The sequence below is a fragment of the Leucopleurus acutus genome (genome assembly GCF_964270905.1).
Source record: "Leucopleurus acutus genome assembly, chromosome: 17".
NCBI classification, from domain to species: Eukaryota; Metazoa; Chordata; class Mammalia; order Artiodactyla; family Delphinidae; genus Leucopleurus; species Leucopleurus acutus.
Genome location: NC_139159.1, coordinates 59234747 through 59254621, shown reverse-complemented (window position 1 = coordinate 59254621; position 19875 = coordinate 59234747). Strand labels below are relative to the sequence as shown.

The window sequence follows — 19875 nt, the reverse complement described above, 5'->3', positions numbered from 1 at the left end:
ATTTATCTCAGAGTTTATATTTTCATAGAATTATACAATATAATTGTTAGAATAGAACTTTAAGATTATTTTCTAATACTAAATCAGGCAGGTAAAAAATTATTACTATGTCAATTTTACTGATGAGGCAGTTAAAATTCAGGGAACGAATACAACCTGGTCAATGTCCCTTTCTTACAACAGTACAGATTACAGTACAAGTCTTCTGCTTTTGATTTTATCCAACTGTATAGAATCTAAGGTTTTTCTCTTTTGAAAGTTCTTGAGATAAACAAGTTTATACCGAAGTGTCTACTTTCTGAATGGAAAGGACACAAGAACTTATGAGTGATTTAAGCGTATTTATTCTTTGTTGCACAGAGCAATGCCATAAGCAAACTGGACTGTTAATTTGCCCAAGGTCACCAAGATGGTAATTCAGACATTATCTCTGAATTATCATCCATAATATAGTTGAAACTTATACATGTGCTAGTTAGGACTGTGAAATATGTATTAGGTGAGGTGCGCATTTCCAATTAAATTATACGCTCAATTAGATGAAACAAATATAAAATTAGAAGTCAGAAGTATATTTACAGTACTGATGAGTTGTAAAAATGATGAGAACTCAGTCATTTTCTGTAGTATTTAGTGCTATCAGTATTCTGAAAACAGCCTCAGGTTATCCAGATAGATTAATTAAAGCAAATTAAAATGTAACATAAATGTTGTTACTGCAGTCTTGGAATAAATGTTTCCCAGTGTCAAACAAATGCTAAGTTATAAACAAACCTTAAGCATACATTGAAATGACTAGTTGTAATTTTGTTCATTCATTCATCCATTCATTCATTTCACACACGTTTTTAATAAAAAAATTTATTAAGCACGGGCTTCTTATTGCTGAGCAGGCTTCTCTTGTTGCGGAGCACGTGCTCTAGGCTCAAGAGCTTCAGTAGTTGTGGCACATGGGCTGAGTAGTTCTGGCTCTTGGGCTCTAGAGCACAGGCTCAGTAGTTGGGGCACATGGGCTTAGTTGCTCTGTGGCATGTGGGATCTTCCTGGACCAGGGCTCAAACCGGTGTCTCCTGAACTGGCAGGCGGGTTCTTAACCACTGCTCCACCAGGGCAGTCCCCCACACATATTACTTGAACTTTTTTTTTTTTCATTGAAGTATAGTTGATTTACAGTGTTGTGCCAGTCTCTGCTGTACAGCAAAGTGACTCCGTTACACACATATAGACATTCTTTTTTTATATATTCTTTTCCATTATAGTCTATCACAGAATATTGAATGTAGTCCCCTATGCTGTACAGTAGGACTTTGTTGTTTATCCTTGATGAACTGTTTTTAACTATTGTGAAAGATTCTCTTCAATGTCTTACATATAAGGGCAATTTATTCCTAGGGTATAGCAACGCTTGGTTTGATAAGATCCCATGTTGCTTAACAATAAGTGCAGTAACTCTTTCAGTGGATTTAGACTATTGGTGAAGATTAAAAGCATTGTAAAAACAATTCCTAAGAAAAGCTAATGTAAACTTTCTTAACTTGAGCATAAACTCTTTTTTTAATTTCCATACACTTATATATAATTAGCATGTTAATAACATCTTGAAAAATTATTTTTACTGTATATGATAAGTAGTTATAAAATGGTATTACTTTTACATATCTATTTTTTTCACACCCTGAGTCATGAGAATTTTTAAGAAAAAACTTATGGATACAAGTGGTTTTTGGTGGAATACAAACAGTTCAATTTTAAAGGAAAAGTTTGTCATTACAAATTTATTTCTGACCTATTATAATAACCAGATATAAAAATTCATTTTGTTAGAAGTAAATGCTACCATACAGATTAAAATCACTTGCATAAAAAATAAAGTAAAAATTACAAGATTTTGTATGTTTGCAAATGTTCAGTTTATTTCTTATGTCAGGATTTTACATTCTATGGTGAATTTATTTCTAACAAAAGTATTTGTATCTGGGTATTATATTAAATTAGAAATAAATTTGCAATGAGAAATTTTTACTTTCAAATGGAACAATATTTATTTGATTTTACTGATATCAGTAGCATAGGAAAAAATTTTATACACAGGTGAAATTTAATATTTTTTACATTTTTATTTACAAAAATTTGAAAATTAAAAGATTTTATAATTTTGCAAGTGTTTTGGACACGGTAAGCTGAGGGGCCTATTAGATATACAAGAAGTTAAATAGGCAGTTGAATAGAATGGTCTGAAGCTCAGGAAAGACATTAAGACTGAATATATAAATTTGGGAAGCATTAAACTAAAAACAGCATTTAAAACCATGGGATAAGGTGAAGTTATCCAAGGAGAAGTTGTAGAAAGATGGGAGCAGAACCATTAAGAACTAATCCCTGAGGTACTACAGCTCTCAGTCATTGGGTTAACAAGGCAGGGATAGCAAAAGATACCAGAAAGAGCAGCAAATAAGCCAGAAAAGAGAACTAGCAGTCTGATGACTGAGAAGCCAAGAAAAAAAGTGCTGTGACAAATGTTGCTAAGATTTTTCTGAAAAAAGAAGGCACTAAGTTATCATTGAATTTGGCAGCCTCGATTTAACAAGGACAGTTTAGTGAATATGTCTGATGAATGGCAGATGAAACTGGAGACAGTTGTATAGATATCTCCCTCAGGACAGATGTTTAATAGGTTTCCTACTAAAGAAAGGAGGGAAATGAGAAAAATAGTTAGAAGAGAATGGGAATGTAATGAGGATTTTGGTTGTTTATTTAAGATGGAAGTTGTAAGCCACATTTGTATGTTTTTGAGAATGACCCAGTACAAAAGGAAAACCTAGTGATTCAGAAGAGATGAAAAATCTTCAGGAATGAAGTCCTTGAGAAAAAGAAAGGTTTTAATACCAGCAGGACAAGAACTAGGGTTAGCCTTACATAGAGCAAGGGCACCTTCTTCGCTGCTACGGGAGAGGAAGTAGAGAATATGGATGCAGACACCAGAGATTTGGTGAGGGTGTGCCTATCTTATTGCTTCTACTCTCTTAAAGAACTGTAAGGAAGGAAATCAGAAAAAAAGAGAGGACAGGAAGAACAAGAATGAGAAAAACAATTGGAGGGGAAATGTTCTTGTTACTCTAATTACTTAATACCATTTGACACATGTATGGCTAAATTTGGCATATAGCAGGTTAAATTTTATTTTTATTACTTCTAGTAATACCCGCAAAATAACCTTGAGTCTTTCTTTTCTGCTTCCCTTTATGGTGAAATATCAGGAGCAAGAAATTGTTTGTGTGTAATGAAGGGTTATAAACTGTTCTTGCCTTTCTGTTTCAATGTAAGTCTAACTTTTTTGCCCAATTCTTTTGTGAATAACAACGGTCAGAGTTCCATTAGTAGGGCATGGCTTTTCATTGTTTTATCTGGTAATGGGATAGGTTTGTGCTGAGACAGTATACCCTAATGGCTAAGAGCCCTGCTGTTTCTTGATTCAAATTCCAACTCTACTAAGAGCAAACATTTAATATCATGGAGACTTATTTTACCCATTTAAAATAGGGATAATAATACTTCATAACGATTTGTGTTTTAGCCTAAGAGTATAAACTTAGCTTCTAGTTAAGTGTTTTGCACAATGTATGCTCTCAATACAGACAATAATAGTAATCATCATTATTTTATTGGTATCTATTCTGATTGCCCTTCACCTTGAACAACTACATCTCGTTCTTAGATACACAGATTTATTTCAGTTTGACAAAATATACACCAATGGAATCCTGTGAATAAGACTGTATTGTTAATATCTGTGAAATTTTTTTAAGTAAGAAATTAATACATTTAAAGCTAAGTGTTATAAACATGTAGGTTTTTGGACTATTCCAATCAGAATGATAGGCAGGTAGGTAGCTGCTCTTCTGATTTTAAAATGACAATAAAGATTAATAACATATTTTAGAAATTTCAATTGAAGTCATTATTTCACTTGAGCTTTATACTATAGTTCACACTTTCAGCACTTTTTTTTTGCAAACACTTTTATTTTTTTTTGCAAACACTTTTATTTTTTTTTATTTTATTTTATTTATTTTATTTTATTTATTTTATTTTATTTTATTTTATTTATTTTATTTATTTATTTATTTATTTATTTATTTATTTATTTATTTATTTATTTTATTTATTTTATTTATATATATTTATTTTATTTATTTTATTTTATTTATTTTATTTTATTTTATTTTATTTATTTTATTTTATTTATTTTTTATTTTTTTTTGCAAACACTTTTATTTTTATTGCAAATCACTTTTATTTAAGAAATGTCCCTCGGTAATGGTCTCATGTCTGCACAGGACTCTTCATCCACTTTAAGTAACTATGTGATGTTGGTCAGGCTTCTTATCTTTTTTTAGCCTCAATCTTCTCATTGGGAAAATATAGATACTAATAGTACCCAGACTTCTTGTGAATCAAATGAGATATAGATCACAGTACAAGTGTTTGAAAGACAGTAAGTGTCCAATAAATATTACATAATGACAATATTAACTAGTCACATACTCTTCTATTTATATACCTTTTCCCTGTGACTATTATCATTTTTACTGAATAATCAGCTGTGAAACAGACTAACCAGCTGATAATTCCTATTCTAGACTAACCAAAATGTAAATGGCCATTTCTTTTTGGGGGGGGGGACAAGGAAGGGAAGTCATCTTTCATAGTCAATTTCATTAGGTTTTGAAAACTAAATCCAAGATATATTTGGATAGGATAGCATATAAGCCTATTATATACACTTTCTAGAATGTTCCTTTCATGATATCATTGCAGGTGAGATAACAAGTTTGTTAAGACCCTTTATCTTTGTTGGAATTTATGCTTACTTTACATATCTATGTTAAGAAAAATCAGGAATAAATGACAAACTTAAACCTAAGAGAACAAATACAGATATTCATTTCATCAATTAAATTTGAAGTAATTTGGACTTAAAAAACTGAGATAATAGGGCTTCCCTGGTGGCGCAGTGGTTGAGAGTCCGCCTGCCAATGCAGGGGACGTGGGTTCGTGCCCCGGTCCGGGAAGATCCCACATGCCGTGGAGTGGCTGGGGCCGTGAGCCATGGCCGTTGAGCCTGTGCATCCAGAGCCTGTGCTCCAAAACGGGAGAGGCCACAACAGTGACAGGCCTGCATACCGCAAAAAACAAAAACAAAAAACTGAGATAATAAATAGAACTTACCTATCTTAATACACTGGTGGCAGGTGTATTATTTTCTAATATATACTTTTAAAATTTTTATATCTTTAAAATAGTTGATAAATTAAAATACTTAATTGCAAAAAAGTCCTCATTCTATAGAAACACCCTGTATATTATTCCACAGTAGAAGAGAATAGAGAGGAACAAACATCTACTTAAATATATATATATATTATATATATATATATATAAAACAACAGTAATAAAATGCAAATAAGAATTATATATTCTGAGAATTGTATGTTCCACAAAATTAAACAACAAATGTCAAATAAAAATTCTTAATCTATTTTTACATATGTGACTAATACTTATTGAGTTCTAATATTATATAATTGTTTTTAAATCATGCTAATTTTGTGAGATTATTTCAGTCCTAATTTCCAAGGAGATACAGAATGACTTTTTAAATGTTTAGTTATTTTCTTCAATGGCTATAGTTTCTATTTAATACAGAAAAGAAGAACGACTGATGCCAAAATTAATGTAATTTTGTCTACCCCAAAACACAGTGTATAACCAGTATAGAGATTAAACTTTGAATAAGTAAAGAAAATAAGACAATAGCATTCACAGCAAGTAATTCTTTCTGTGTGTGTTTAACTAATTGCTTTCAGAACTCAAGTAATTGCAAGAAAAAATTTATTTGGTCTTTCACTAAACCCCATCATTCTCTATTGTGTTTTAAAATCTTACTTATAATTTATTTATTAGTTGAGAGAAAAAGGCAGAGTACAATTTTGCCACCTCTCTTCCTTCAAGTCAACCAGTCCAAAGGCAAATGAATATCTTTACATATTATATATTAGCTATCATATTGAAGCCTTTATATTTTAGCTACTAGGTTCCACTTTAAATCTTTAAGCACAGTGACTCTGACAATAAGGCCAAAACATCTTTTTTCCCTCAAACTCTGGTAAGACATTGTTATACCAGCTGCTTTCATTTCAGTGTTTTTGTAACATTGTTTTATGTACGTTTTTACTTTGAGAATGTTCATATTAAGCTTCAAGCTTTTTGCAGAGTCCAGCACATAGGAAGCCTCTACAACAATAACAAAAACAACAAAAGAATATTTTTCATAATCTGTATATCATTCTACTTTTCAGCTTGAAAGCTGTAGCACATTTTACCTTTATATCACTCCTTTCCGATTAAAACATCCTAAGTGTAAATCTTGTATGTAGGACATCCAGCTCCACTTTTGTATTGTAAAACCAATTCATAGATCAGTTTTAGTGTTGGTGGAAACCATTCCAGAGCAATTCAAGAAAAGCTTAATGACTGAGTTTATCACAAAAGCATTTACAAAAAATAAAGTCTATCAATATTGAAAGATTATAATTGCCAGACCCTGGCAATGGATGTTCTGATAAGGAACACTGATAGGTATTAAAGAACAAATCCAATTGGAAATTGGAACCAAGTCCCTACCCCACTTCCCTCAATATTCTCCAATATGAGTCTGATTGTTATTCTATTAACAACTAAAAATAACTCTCTCAAAAATAACTCAAATGAAAGAAGATTGAATATTTTTAAAATGGACACATTTATGTGCACTGTAGCTTTTCTATTTATGGGTATAATCTCTGTATTTTTTATCATTTCTTAATGGGGTTTATTATATTTAACTGAGAAAGAAAATGTATCTCTAGGACAGTTAACAGGTAGAAGAGGACAGTCTAGTGTAACATTTAAGGGTTTGGCTTCTGAAATCATACTGACTGGGCTTCAAACCTTGGTTCTGCGTTCTTTAGTTTTTGTAATATTGAACAGGTTACTTAATCTTCCTAAACTTTAGTTTTCTCACCTCTAAAATAAAAACAATAATGGCACTTGACCCATTGGTTTGCTAGGAGAATTAAAGGAATTATACATGTAACGTCTTCATCCTTGGCCATTGCTCAGAAGCACTAGCTTGACAGTAAAATGAAGCAAAACTGTTAGGATTTCTGATGATGTGTATAATGATACATAGATTTAATTCAAGTGGTCGGTAAAATAACATTTGCAGTCTACATCTTGTAACCCTTTTTAAAAAGTAACCCTTTAGAAATTAACCCTTTTAAAAATAACCTTTTAGAGTCATGTACCACAATGTTCGTTGCAGTTGTATTTACAATAGCCAGGACATGGAAGCAACCTAAGTGTCCATCGACAGATGAATGGATAAAGAAGATGTGGCACATATATGCAATGGAATATTACTCATCCATAAAAAGAAATGAAATTGGGTTATTTGTAGTGAGGTGGATGGACCTAGAGTCTGTCATACAGTGAAGTGAGTCAGAAAGAGAAAAATAAATATCATATGTTAACACATATATATGGAATCCAAAAAAAAAAAAAAGGTTCTGAAGAACCTAGGGGCAGGACAGGAATAAAGATGCAGACATAGAGAATGGACTTGAGGACATGGGGAGGGGGAAGGGTAAGCTGGGACGAAGTAAGAGAGTGGCATGGACATATATACACTACCAAATGTAAAATAGCTAGCTAGTGGGAAGCAGCTGCATAGCACAGGGAGATCAGCTCGGTGCTTTGTGACCACCTAGAGGGGTGGGATAGGGAGGGTGGGAGGGAGATGCAAGAGGGAGGAGATATGGGGAGATATGTATACATATAGCTGGTTCACTTTGTTATAAAGCAGAAACTAACACACCATTGTAAAGCAATTATACTCCAATAAAGATGTTAAAAAACTTAAAATAAAAATATCCTTATTTTACCCTTTCTGAAAAGATATATAAAACAATTTGCAGTCTGTTCAGTTTTGTGTGTATATATATATGTGATTATATATAATATCACTTTTTTGTTGTTGCTGCTTTTATGCAGTCTCAGACTTAACATACCACCATTAGTTTTTTTTTTTTCAGTTTTTTAATTGATATGGTCCTCTTGATTCCCAAACAACTTTGAGAGTCAGAACATTACAATATTTGTGTGTAGATTCTCTGCTTTCATTGATGTGTATGAGTATTAGGGAGATGAGCTATCAGTACAAAAAGTATACCTGATAGATTGTAACAAATTGTTTGATATATTGGTGAATCTATCTATCTATCTGTATCTACCTTCCTACCTTTGTACCTGTTTACTTACCTACTAGGGATGTATACAACAGAATCTGTTTGTAGGTGCCACCGCTATGCAGTTTGAACAATTTGAAGTCTGTTCAGTTTTATGTCTGCCTATTTCTTCTTTGTATTCCTAGCACCTAGCACAGTGTCTGGAATATATTAAGTTAGTAAATGAATGAATGAGTGAATACCAGTTATGTGTCTGTAATCCAGCCATTTGTGTAGTTAATTTAATATGCAGTTTAAAAAATAATTTTTACAAGGGCTGAATCCTACGTTTATGAACATAGTTTAATAAGTAGCTTAAATGAAAAATTTAATAGCTTTTTTATCTTGATACTTAATTATCATACTCTTTAGGGTAAATCTGCTTTGTGGTAATTCAAAGTAATATCTTGTTCCATTAACCTGAATAATTGTAGTTAATTATACTATTATATGTGCCCTATACTGTATATAGAAGAACAGTTGCTTTCCTGTGGTCCCATACTCTTCTCTAATGATTTTTTAAACTTTTTGAAATTTTTAAATAATTTTAGATTTATATGCAATTGTAAGAAATAATAGAGATCCTGTATACCCTTTACCCAATTTCCTCCAATGATGATTTCTTGGATAACTATAGCACAATATCACAAGCAGAAAATTGACATTGATAACAATCCATGAACCTTATTCAGATTTCATTAGTTTTATATATGCTCATTTTTGTGTGTATGTTTATTTTGTATATAGTTTTATGTAGATTTGATCACCACCACCAGAGGTAAACCACGGTACAGTTCCATCACAAAGATCCTTCTACTTACTGTTTTATAGTCCTGGTCATCTCCTTCCATCCCCTCCCCCTACAATTCTTGGTAACCAGTAATCTGCTTTCCAACTTCATAATTTTGTCAATTCAAGAGTGTTACATAAATAGAGGCAAACAGTATAAAACATTTTACTATTGCATTTTTTTTACTCATCATAATTGCCTTCAGATCCATTCAAGCTGTCTTGTATATCATCATTCCCTTTTTATTACTGACCAGTATACCATGGTATGAATTTAGTTTAATGATTCACCTGTTGAAGGTGGTTTGTTCCTAGTTTTTAGTTATTACAAATAAAACTCCTGTGAACATCCACGTTCAGGTTTTTATTTCTCTGTAATAAATGGGCAAGAGTACAATCACTGGGTTATGGTAAGCGCATTTATTTTTGCAAGAAAGTGCCATCTTCTTTCCAGAGTGGCTGTACCATTTTACATTTCTACCAGCAATGGGTAAGCAATTCAGTGTTTTGCAGAATCTTGCCAGCATTTGGTGTTACTATATTTTTTATTTTAGCTGATCTGATAGGTATGTAGTAATATCTCATTGTGGTTTTAAATTTCATTTCCTTAATGGCTAATAATATTGAACACTTTTTGATGTGCCATCTGGTATCCTCTTTATTGAAATGTTTTTTGCTCATTTTCTAGTTGGATTTTTTTCTTTCTTTTTTTTCACAGTTGAGTTTTAAGAATTCTTTATATATTCCAGATACAAGTCCTTTGTGGAATATAGCCCATGCAAATATGTTCTTCCAGTCTGCAGCTGTCTTTTCATCCTCTTCACAGTGTCTTTCACATAGTATCAAAAAACAGATTTTGAGTAAATTTATTATTTAGCTACTAAAATGCCATGTCCCTGCTTGAAGCAAGTTAACACATAAATTATTTACCAAAAACAATTAAAAAGTATTTATTGTGCAGGTATTTAAAAATTAGCCCAAGCATTTTTTAATTGAAGTACAGTTGATTTACAATATTATATTAATTCCCGGTGTACAGCATAGTGATTCATAGATAGTTTTTACAGATTATATACTCCATTAAAAAAGCAACGAGGAGATATTGTATAGCACAGGGAATTATGGCCCAAGCATTACGCACAGGCTCAGCGGCCATGGCTCACAGGCCCCGCCGCTCCGCGGCATGTGGGATCTTCCCGGACTGGGGCACGAACCCACGTCCCCTGCATTGGCAGGCAGATTCCCAACCACTGCGCCACCAGGAAAGCCCAACCCCAAGCATTTTTTAAGTTAATTTTCTAAGAGCACATAGATATGTGGAAGCTTCTCAAATATAAGATCTGGAACTTTGAAGGTGATTTTGGATAGCATCAAAACTAAAGGTTTGTTTCTGTCTTTTCCTAGGTTCTGTTGCCACTGCATGTCGTGACCCAGGGGTTCCCATGAATGGGACTCGAAATGGGGATGGACGAGAACCTGGGGACACTGTTGTTTTTCAATGTGACCCAGGATATGAGCTTCAAGGAGAGGAAAGAATAACCTGCATTCAGGTAGAAAATCGATACTTCTGGCAGCCCAGCCCACCAGTTTGTATAGGTACGAATTTAGAATAATTAAAATTTTATACAGGTGTAAAACAATGGTTAAAAACTGGTTTCAGTGTTTTAATTAAGAACAGTATTCTGGAATAGGTTATATGGGAGTATAAGATTTCAGAGGTCTATGACCCTCCAAAAACGCACAAAATTATAAATTATTGTTATTTTTCCCCTGAGGAGAGGGTCTATAATTTTATTAGATTCTCAGTGGTTCTAACACTCTAAAAAAAAAAAAAAAAAAACAGTAAAGAATCAAAGTTCTTCAAATGTATGGACACCAAGGGGGGAAAATGGCAGGGTGGATGGTGGTGGGTTGAATTGGGAGATTGGGATTGACATATATACACTAATATGTATAAAATAGATAACTAATAAGAACCTGCTGTATAAAAAAATAAATAAAATAAAATTCCAAAGAAAAAATAGAATCAAAGTTCTTGAAAAATCTTCATCTTCCCTTTCTACTATACAAATGTAGTTATTCACTACTTTTAAAATTTAAAGAGTGGATTCAGACTCTTATTTAAAATGGGCCAGGTTGATCTTGCCTCAATAATGGTTATTCCTTCTAAGAAAGAAAATTTTATCAGAACTTATGTTTGAGTTTCAAAGCTTTGACTTTCCCTTCAATCCATGTATTCCAAATGAATTATCAGTTTTTATTTTGATGATCTAAGGATTTGCAACCACTTGGTTCATACTTCCAACTCTCTGCCTTTTGAATCCATGGTCTATTCTTGAATCTCCAAGTTTAACTCTAGAAATTAAGATACATATTATTTCCCTACTGGGTCTGAGAAAAGTTAGAGGGATATACAACCTTTGGAGTAAAAATAGTGAGAAAACTTGCTATATAATCTTAAAAAAAAATCTCGTTATTAAGGTTCTTAAATTCAGCTAGTTTAATCTCAAAACTTGAGCTCAAGTGTTTTAAAATTGGCATCATCTAGAATGTATAATACAGTTTGCCCAAAGTACGTTATGTGTACTCAAAATTTTATTTATCATATTCTTTCCCTTACTACACTGCAAGCACCTTGGGAGAAGATTCCATATCTTGTTCAGTGTATTTCTTATAGCATGCAAATTTAGCACTTTTAGGAGAGAAAGCCTTATTTTTGTTCACTTTATATCTAACTCATAAATACATTTTCAATAATCATTTCCCCACTGGGGAAATCACATGATAATAGGAAAAGAGTGTTTAGTACCTCAGTCAGAAGTGAACAAATCAAGCACTCAGTTATTCAGATTTACTTTAACCCATTTTATGCTTCTTATGCAAGAGCTGCAAACTCAAATTCATTAGTGTGTCCTATGTGTTAACCTAGGCATTGAGGATTTAGCAGTACAATAAGACAGAAGAGTTCCCTGCTTTTGTGAACTTCTCTAGTAAAGTGAAAACTAAAAAATCTGAATTCATATCACATCTTTTGTATTTTATTCGTAGGAATTTAAAAAAACAAAATACACAGAACAAAACACATCTAAAGGCTCAAACCAGGCAGGGAGTAGACAAATAGTTGTAGACTTCTGTAGAAAATGGAACAGATGATAAGGAAAAGGCTTATTAAAGGGACATAAAAAAAGCACAAAATAAGGGCTTACATTGAGCCAGTTCAGATTTAGCCATATTTTCCTTTGTTGTTCTCTATGTACCACTGCAAGATTCCAAATCATCAAACATCGATTAATTTACATTTACTATAAATACACTCATAAAAGCAGAGGAAAAAATATGGAGAAAAAAATATTTTCAAAGGAAAAGGGACTGAAACAATGAAGTTTTCATTTGTTTACTGGACAGTTAACCTAAAAAAATGCCAATTAAACTAAAATGCCACGTTCAAATTAATTGGAATTTGACTGAGTATCTTGTAAAGAGAATCTTTGTGTAAAGAGGAAATGACAGAATTCCACAGACTTACTGTGGAACTTCTTGTTTTATTGTGATTCTTAGACCTATTAAACGGGTGTTATTTATTAGACTTACTAGAAAGGCTATATTATGTCAAATGTTGTCATGTAGAGAATTCTGAAACATTTAACAGCTTTACACTGAAATGCTAGAAAACACGAAAATCCAAAAGGTTAAAAGAGTAAAGAATTTTGAGATAGGCTGTTATAAAATTTCATTTGTAGACAAGACTTTAGCCAGCAAGTCATAATTCTAGAAAATAAAAGTTAAACACCAAATTTTACTTTAATTAAGCAGATTGTGGGAATTTTTTGTAAGGACAGTGGTGTTGTGTATAATTTTTTGGTAGGAAAAGATTGCTTAAAGAGAGGGTATGCATTAGAGTTTCTTTGAGGAAGATAGTAACCTTAAAAAAAAAAAGTTTGAAAAATTGCTAAGCTGCAGAAAACTTGACCTCTGAAACTTATAAGAAAGAACTCCATGATTGGAAATACTATGCCAAAGATTAAACCCTGAACTTTTTAGAAACTTCATAAGTTTATGTCTCAGACCCTGGAGCATAAAGCATTTTGCTTGCATGTAGAAGTAGTCAACCTTATAGCAAACACCAAGCAGAAGGACAGTCATTTTTAAGAGAGTTAATAGAATTCATTCTAACAGAATTGACAGTGTGAAGATTACTTTGAGATTGCCAGAGGGAAAGTAACAGCACTCAATATGAAGGTAAATAACAAAGACATTAGTATGGGTGGGCTGCTAAGACAGTAGACACAAAACTGAATAGGGAAGAAAAATTAAGATTGTAAAATCATTATCAATAGTTGCCTGTATAACTGTCTTATAAGAAATTACACGCAGAACAAATCATTAATGTGTCAGAACTCTATGGAACCTAACTGAAAATTTAATTCATAAATATATTTGATTTAAAGAGAATCTTATTTTGGATGCTTTATGATTAGATGCATAAAAGTAAAAGATATATTTTCCAAATGGGATTTAAAGTTTAATATATTAAATGCAAAGAGAGTTTTCTTTACTACTGAGTTGTTTGGGATATACAAATGTTAGATAATATGTCTCAGCTTGTCTCAATGGCTTTTATAGATTTTCAAAATCTACTACAGTTATGAAATTTATCTGGAAAACCTCAATAAATAATTTTAATAATAGAATCAAAAGAATTTTAAAGGATCTTATGCTCCAATAATAGTATAATCACAAAATATATCCAGTAAGATACTTAAAAATATGTGTAATGGATTTTCCTATATCTTATATGATAAAGGATATACACATATAAACGTATATGTGGATGTGTTCATGTGTATAAAATTGCTAACAATAAAAAAGACCAAAGTTTCCTGTGAAAAATAAGGAGAACTGAAACAAACAAATAAAATTGCCCCCATGATCCCCCAAAGTACAAATGATACTGCTTCTTTAGAATGTGAAAAAAAACACAAAAAACATTCCTGCCTTTTGTGCCTCTATACATATATATATACACATATGTAACTACATTTGCTGTTACACATATTTTTCTAACATTTTTCAAATTCACATATGATTTTTAAAGTTCCAAAGATAAAATGTGTCATTATTTTAATCAAAACATATAGCTTTTATCAAAACAAATTATTATTTTTATCAAAACAAATTAGATTGCCATTCAGACTTATTCATCTTTAATCTTCACAATCAATACAAGGAGTCAATAGCAATTCAACAAACATTTATGGAATGTGTAGTATATGCTAAATCTCACATAGAAAATAACATATAAAACACAGTCTTTAGCCTGCAGATTAGTGATGAATGCAGATACCTGAAAGGAATATTTAAATAAAATATGGTAAGGGAAATGATGGAGATAGGCACAGGTTGCTATGGATACTAGAGTGTGTTGGAGAGAGCTGAAGCAGAGTCCAGGCTGAGAATTTCTAGGAAAACTCCCTGGAGGCAGTGATGAATCTTGAGACCTAAGTAAAAGTTATATAGAGGTAGAAGGTAAGACATGTCAGGAAAAACAAATAGGATGCATAAAGGCATGTAAATACAAGGAACAAGCAAATGATAGTTTTGAGTGTAAATTATGTGTCTAGATTGGTGGTTGATGCAATTGGAAAGGTTGCAGGAGTCAAGACATGAAAGCTATACTGGAGTCGGGACATTATCTTTTAGGCAATGTGTAATAACTGCAGAATTTTATGCATGGACATAGTATGATTAGATGTTTTCACTGGGAAGATGAAATGGAGGAAACGAGATTATACTAGAGGCATGGGAAACAAAAAATATTGCAATAATTCTGGAGGCATGTAAGAGTCAGATCTAGAAATGTGGTATTAGAAAAGGAAAGAAGAGATAGATTGAAAAATATCTATGAGGAACTGAGGTAGGGTCTTGATAGTGCTTCTTGATAGACTGGAGTCAAGGGTGCAATAAAGAAAAGGGAAGAATCTTAGGCCTCTAGCTTGGGAATATATGTGGTTGGATGATAGTGCTAACCAAACAACCTAGGAATACAGGAGAAATTTGAGTTGAGGTTTGGATATGTTGGATATTCTGTGTTTGATGTACCCACAGTGATCAGGTAGAGATAGCCAGTAAGCACTTGAGTATATAGTTTAGAATTAAGCAGAGAAATCTGTTGGAGATGATAGGAAAAAGGGGTTATCAGTATGTAAGTGGAAGATAAACTCACAATTCGGACATGATCAACAAGGAAAAATGTAATAGAGTGAAAATTAGAGACGATTAGGTAAGGAATTCAGGAGAATACCAAAATTATAAGATGAAGTGAAAGAAGTGCTTGCCAATAAAACTGAGATCTGTACAAAGACATCAGAAGAAAATTAGAAGTGGAGTTCCAAAAACGAGGAGAGTGAATTTACGGTGAAAGTCAACAGATAAGGATGACTGCAGATATGAAGAGAAAGATAAAGGCAAAAATACCCTCCTATATTAGTCAATACAAAAGTCATTTGAGGATGAGCTAGGGAGTGTTATGTGTGGGAGGCTCGGGGGCTAAGGGAAATAGCAATGGCTGGAGAGAGCAGGAGAGGTGGGAAGGACCACATAAAGACATCTAGAGTCCCTAAGCAACAAAAAGGTTGTTGTCTCTCTAAATATAATTTCAAAAAAAAAAAAAATTCTAAGCCTGAGATAAGTTTTTTCAGGATGAATACTTTGGTACTTTTCTTCAAGATATAACTTAAGAAACTATTTTTTCCCAGTGACCTGCTTTGCTAATCATGTTAGTCTGCCTACAGGTACATATAGTACATAGGTGATGAAAGAGAGAATGAGATTAGACTTCCTTTTCAAAAGGTGTAGTGGTAAAATAGAAAACAAATTCAAAATAGTGAGGAGAGACTTTTATTAACAAGGAATAATTGTACAATTTTACTTTTGTAGTGTATGGAAATATCAAATCACTATGTTATACACCAAAAACTAGCAGTGTTGTAGGTCAATTATAATTCAAAAACAAACAAACTCATAGAAAAAGAGATCATATTTTTGGTTACCAGAGTCAGGGGGTCGGGGAGAGCTAATTGGATGAAATTGGTTCAAAAGCACAAACTTCCTGTTTCAAGATTGGTAAGTACTGCGAATGTAACATACATCGTGATATGTGATGCTGCTGTATGTTATCTATGAAAGTTGTTAAGAGAGCAAATCTTAAGAGTTCTCATCACAAGGAATTTTTTAAATTTTTTCTTTAATTTTGTAACTATATGATAAGACAGACGTTCACCAAACTCATGATGGTGATCATTTAAAAACTAAAAAGGATTTTTATAGTGTGTGGGTAGTGGTACTACTATGATAGGGAGAGCAATGTGATGGTGAGATCTTCCAGCACCTGAAGAATTTGGAAAAGGGGATTTTTCTTTTATAGAGAGGAGTACACAAGGCTGGAAAGAACCAGGTGTGGGGAAGTGAAATGAAAGAGTGGCCCAGAATGCTGTACTCTGAGTCCAGCCTATCCTCAGGAGAGGTTGTGTGCTCACTCAAGGCTGAGGGAGAGCCAGAGTTCAAGGACCTAGAGAAAGGAGAGAAGCTTGACCAAAGTTTGGTTACAAGCAGTTTATTATGATTGATCAGTGAGATCAAGCAATTCAGCTAATCATTTGAGTCAAAGAATGGGAATTTGCAGGGTCCATGTCTGGTCTTGTCATAGGAAAATGAGGGGGCTTATTTAAAGGATTTTATCAAAGACCTGATAAGTGAATCTTATCTGAGTCAGAAGGTGAAGGGTGGTTCTTCACAGTGAACCCATATAACCAAACACAAAAGGGTGAGGGGATTTCTTAACCATCAGGTAAAATTCAACATTTTCAGTTGAAGAAAAGGTGAAAGGAAATAGGCTAGAGGAGACTTTGTTTTATTTTTAGGATGAAAGAGACTTGAACACCTGTGGACAAAGGGGAAGAAACCAGAGAGAATAAAGGAGACAAATGAACACAGGTTCTGGAGAAGGAAGAGAGATTGTGTGATTGAGTCGAGGGTGTTATCCTGATTAATAGGAGGGACTCGTTAAATATTCAGGAAGCGTTGAAGTTTGAATAGGGAGAACTAAAGTTGAGATAGTTTGTTTAATCATTTGATACACCACAAAAACCATACAGGTGATAGGTTAAGTCGAAGTAAATAAATTAAGGCTCAGCAAATAAATATTCTCAGTAGAGTAGGTGATCTACTGTGACTGAGGCACTGAGACAAAGGTAGCAGAGGGTCATGGGGAAATGTATCAATAATAGCAGACATCCATTATTTAAGATGGTAAAACTTACCAAATTCTAATGATGATATTGCATATCTAGGCTCAGGCAAAGAACAAATATCTGAAATGTTACCAGAACCAAAATTCTCCTCCTTCCAAAACCAGTTTTATGCTGTCAAGAGAATCCCGTATGCCTTACAACTGAATGGTAAAATTGATCTGAGGGAAACTATAATTTTAAAACTCAGATAACAATGATGATGTGGTGATTATGTGTAGGAGACGTCATTACATCATGAGAATCCCAATCTCGGTCTCAATCTCTCTCTTTCTCGGTGCGCATACCTATATTTACATCCCCACTCTCACACTCCACCACCAGGGCCCTCCATATCTTAATTTATCTATTTTTCTGCAGCTGCCAACTTTGTGTAATATATTATTTCCTGATCAAGCTGTGTTTAACAGACTCTGACAATAATCCCGTGAAGAATCTAATCTCTGAATTTTTCTGACAATTTTTTGAGACTCTCCTTTGAAGTGTTACAAAAACCTTTGTTTGGGCCACAATAATAACAACTGTCTATTTTCATCAACAAGTCAGGCAACTAGAATTTAAGAATATCCTAACACTCAGTATAGGAGTAAAGTGCTATTGGTTCTCAGATAGTTATCCATTTTCACTCATTAACCATTATCAAAGCCTCTTCCTCTGTAAATAAAGGTAGCAGGGAAGATTTGAAAATGAGCTAAATACCTCATATTCTATTATTCCACTTATTATTAGAGATTTTGTTTTGCTTTGTTTTGTTTCTATCTTTTTTGCAGTGACCTTCAGATTTTTTCCTAGTAACCAGGGTGAAACCATTTTTACTCCTCTTCTTAATGCTTTTCTTTTACATGAAACAAAATAGTAATAGAAAGGGAAAGAAATATAACTTTTTCTTATTGTTTGAAGCCAGTAAAGGAGCTAAATTCAATGTATGTATGTATGTATTTAGTATTTTAATTGTCTTTCTTGAAAGATAATGCAGTATTTAAGCATCCAGTACTGTAAAAAATCATCTGTACAAAACCTAAACTTTTTTAAATAAGTGTTTTTACAAATACTGATATATAATACATTTTATTAATCACTTAAGGGGTTTTGTTTGTTTGTTTTAAATTAAAGCACCCTGTGGAGGCAATTTAACAGGATCTTCAGGCTTTATTCTTTCACCAAACTTCCCTCACCCATATCCCCACAGCAGGGACTGTGACTGGACTCTCACCGTGAACACAGACTATGTTATCTCCTTGGCATTTATCAGGTGAGTTCCCATACATTTCCACATTTTAAAAATCTTTTTGCTCATTTGCTTTAGCATGTCACTAGGCAAATTTTTATTTCTCTACATGACATTTTTTAGGGTTTTTTTGTTGTTGTTGTTTTTTACCGATTTCAATGCTAATATTTTTCAATAAACAGTTTACAAATCCCTGTATAGTAGCACAGATGCCAATGTAGTTCTGAAGGCTACAGAACTACAGATGAGTGAGCATCTTTCACCAGTTTCCAATATAGAGGAGATGTGTTAAAGGTTGAGTAGTTTATTGACTGTCACGAAATGCTATCTCTTTATAACATTTCCTCCCTCCCTGAACTTACCATCACTGTTTCAAAAAGTTCTGTTTGTCCTAAACTTAAAGATTAAAAGGTCAATATTTCAAGGAATTTTTTCTCCCATATGTGTACCACCGAAAACTTTTTTGAAGTATCTAAATACCCATAGGTGCAGCACCACCACTGGACCTGGGAAGATGCATATTCTACCTACTGTCCTTCCTGGTGGTCTCATTAGTCAAGCTGACAAGAATTTGATGGGTCATTTTCCTATACTCTCTCAGCAGAACTTGCCTCCTGATAGAACTTAACGTGAGGTGTTCCAAAATTTACATTTGTTATTTAGCAGTGTCAGCTGCAGGGTTAGCTTAGTCCTGAAGCAGTAGAGGATGCAGTTTCCCGTGTGGCAAAGAAACCACTGAGTTTGAGCCCCAGCTCTGCCGCTATCATTTGTGTTACCTTGGGTAAGTTATTTATATGAATGAGCCTCTGTTTCCTCACATGGAGCTAACAGCTGTTTCACAGAACCTGACCTAACTCTTTTCCTTAAAATTTCAATGGGAATGTTAGGTACCAGCAACTTAAAGCGTTTCTAACTAGAAATGTTCCTAATCTTCAGTGTCCAAGACTGATGTCTGTTGGCTCTATTAACACAGCCCCTTCTTCTGCTAGCATGTCAAAGGTGCTTGTTACTTATGTAAAATATTAAGCTGAAAAATCTTTCTAATATGTTGAAGCCAGGTTTAAAAAAAGAAATTAAAAAAAGGATAATTCAAACTCATGAAAAATTTAAAAAGTAAAAATATATGGAATTATTTCTATAATTTGTAGTGATACATTGATAATTGGTAAAAACAAAGCAACAATGATGACAATGTTAGTTATATGCCAGGACCCAGTTATAAGACAGT

At 33.2% G+C, this 19875-nt stretch overlaps 1 protein-coding gene across 3 annotated transcripts in view; it reads left to right on the top strand.

Annotated features, from left to right (window-relative positions):
* Positions 1-19875, top strand: part of CSMD3 (CUB and Sushi multiple domains 3) — a gene marked incomplete at both ends in the record, with an annotated part of 1083475 nt that overhangs the window by 786142 nt on the left and 277458 nt on the right. For all 3 annotated transcript variants that reach the window (XM_082858355.1, XM_082858354.1, XM_082858353.1), the window contains 2 exons: positions 10518-10709; positions 18533-18671. In XM_082858355.1, coding sequence (XP_082714481.1) covers positions 10518-10709; positions 18533-18671 — 331 coding nt within the window. The remainder of the gene's footprint in view (positions 1-10517; positions 10710-18532; positions 18672-19875) is intronic.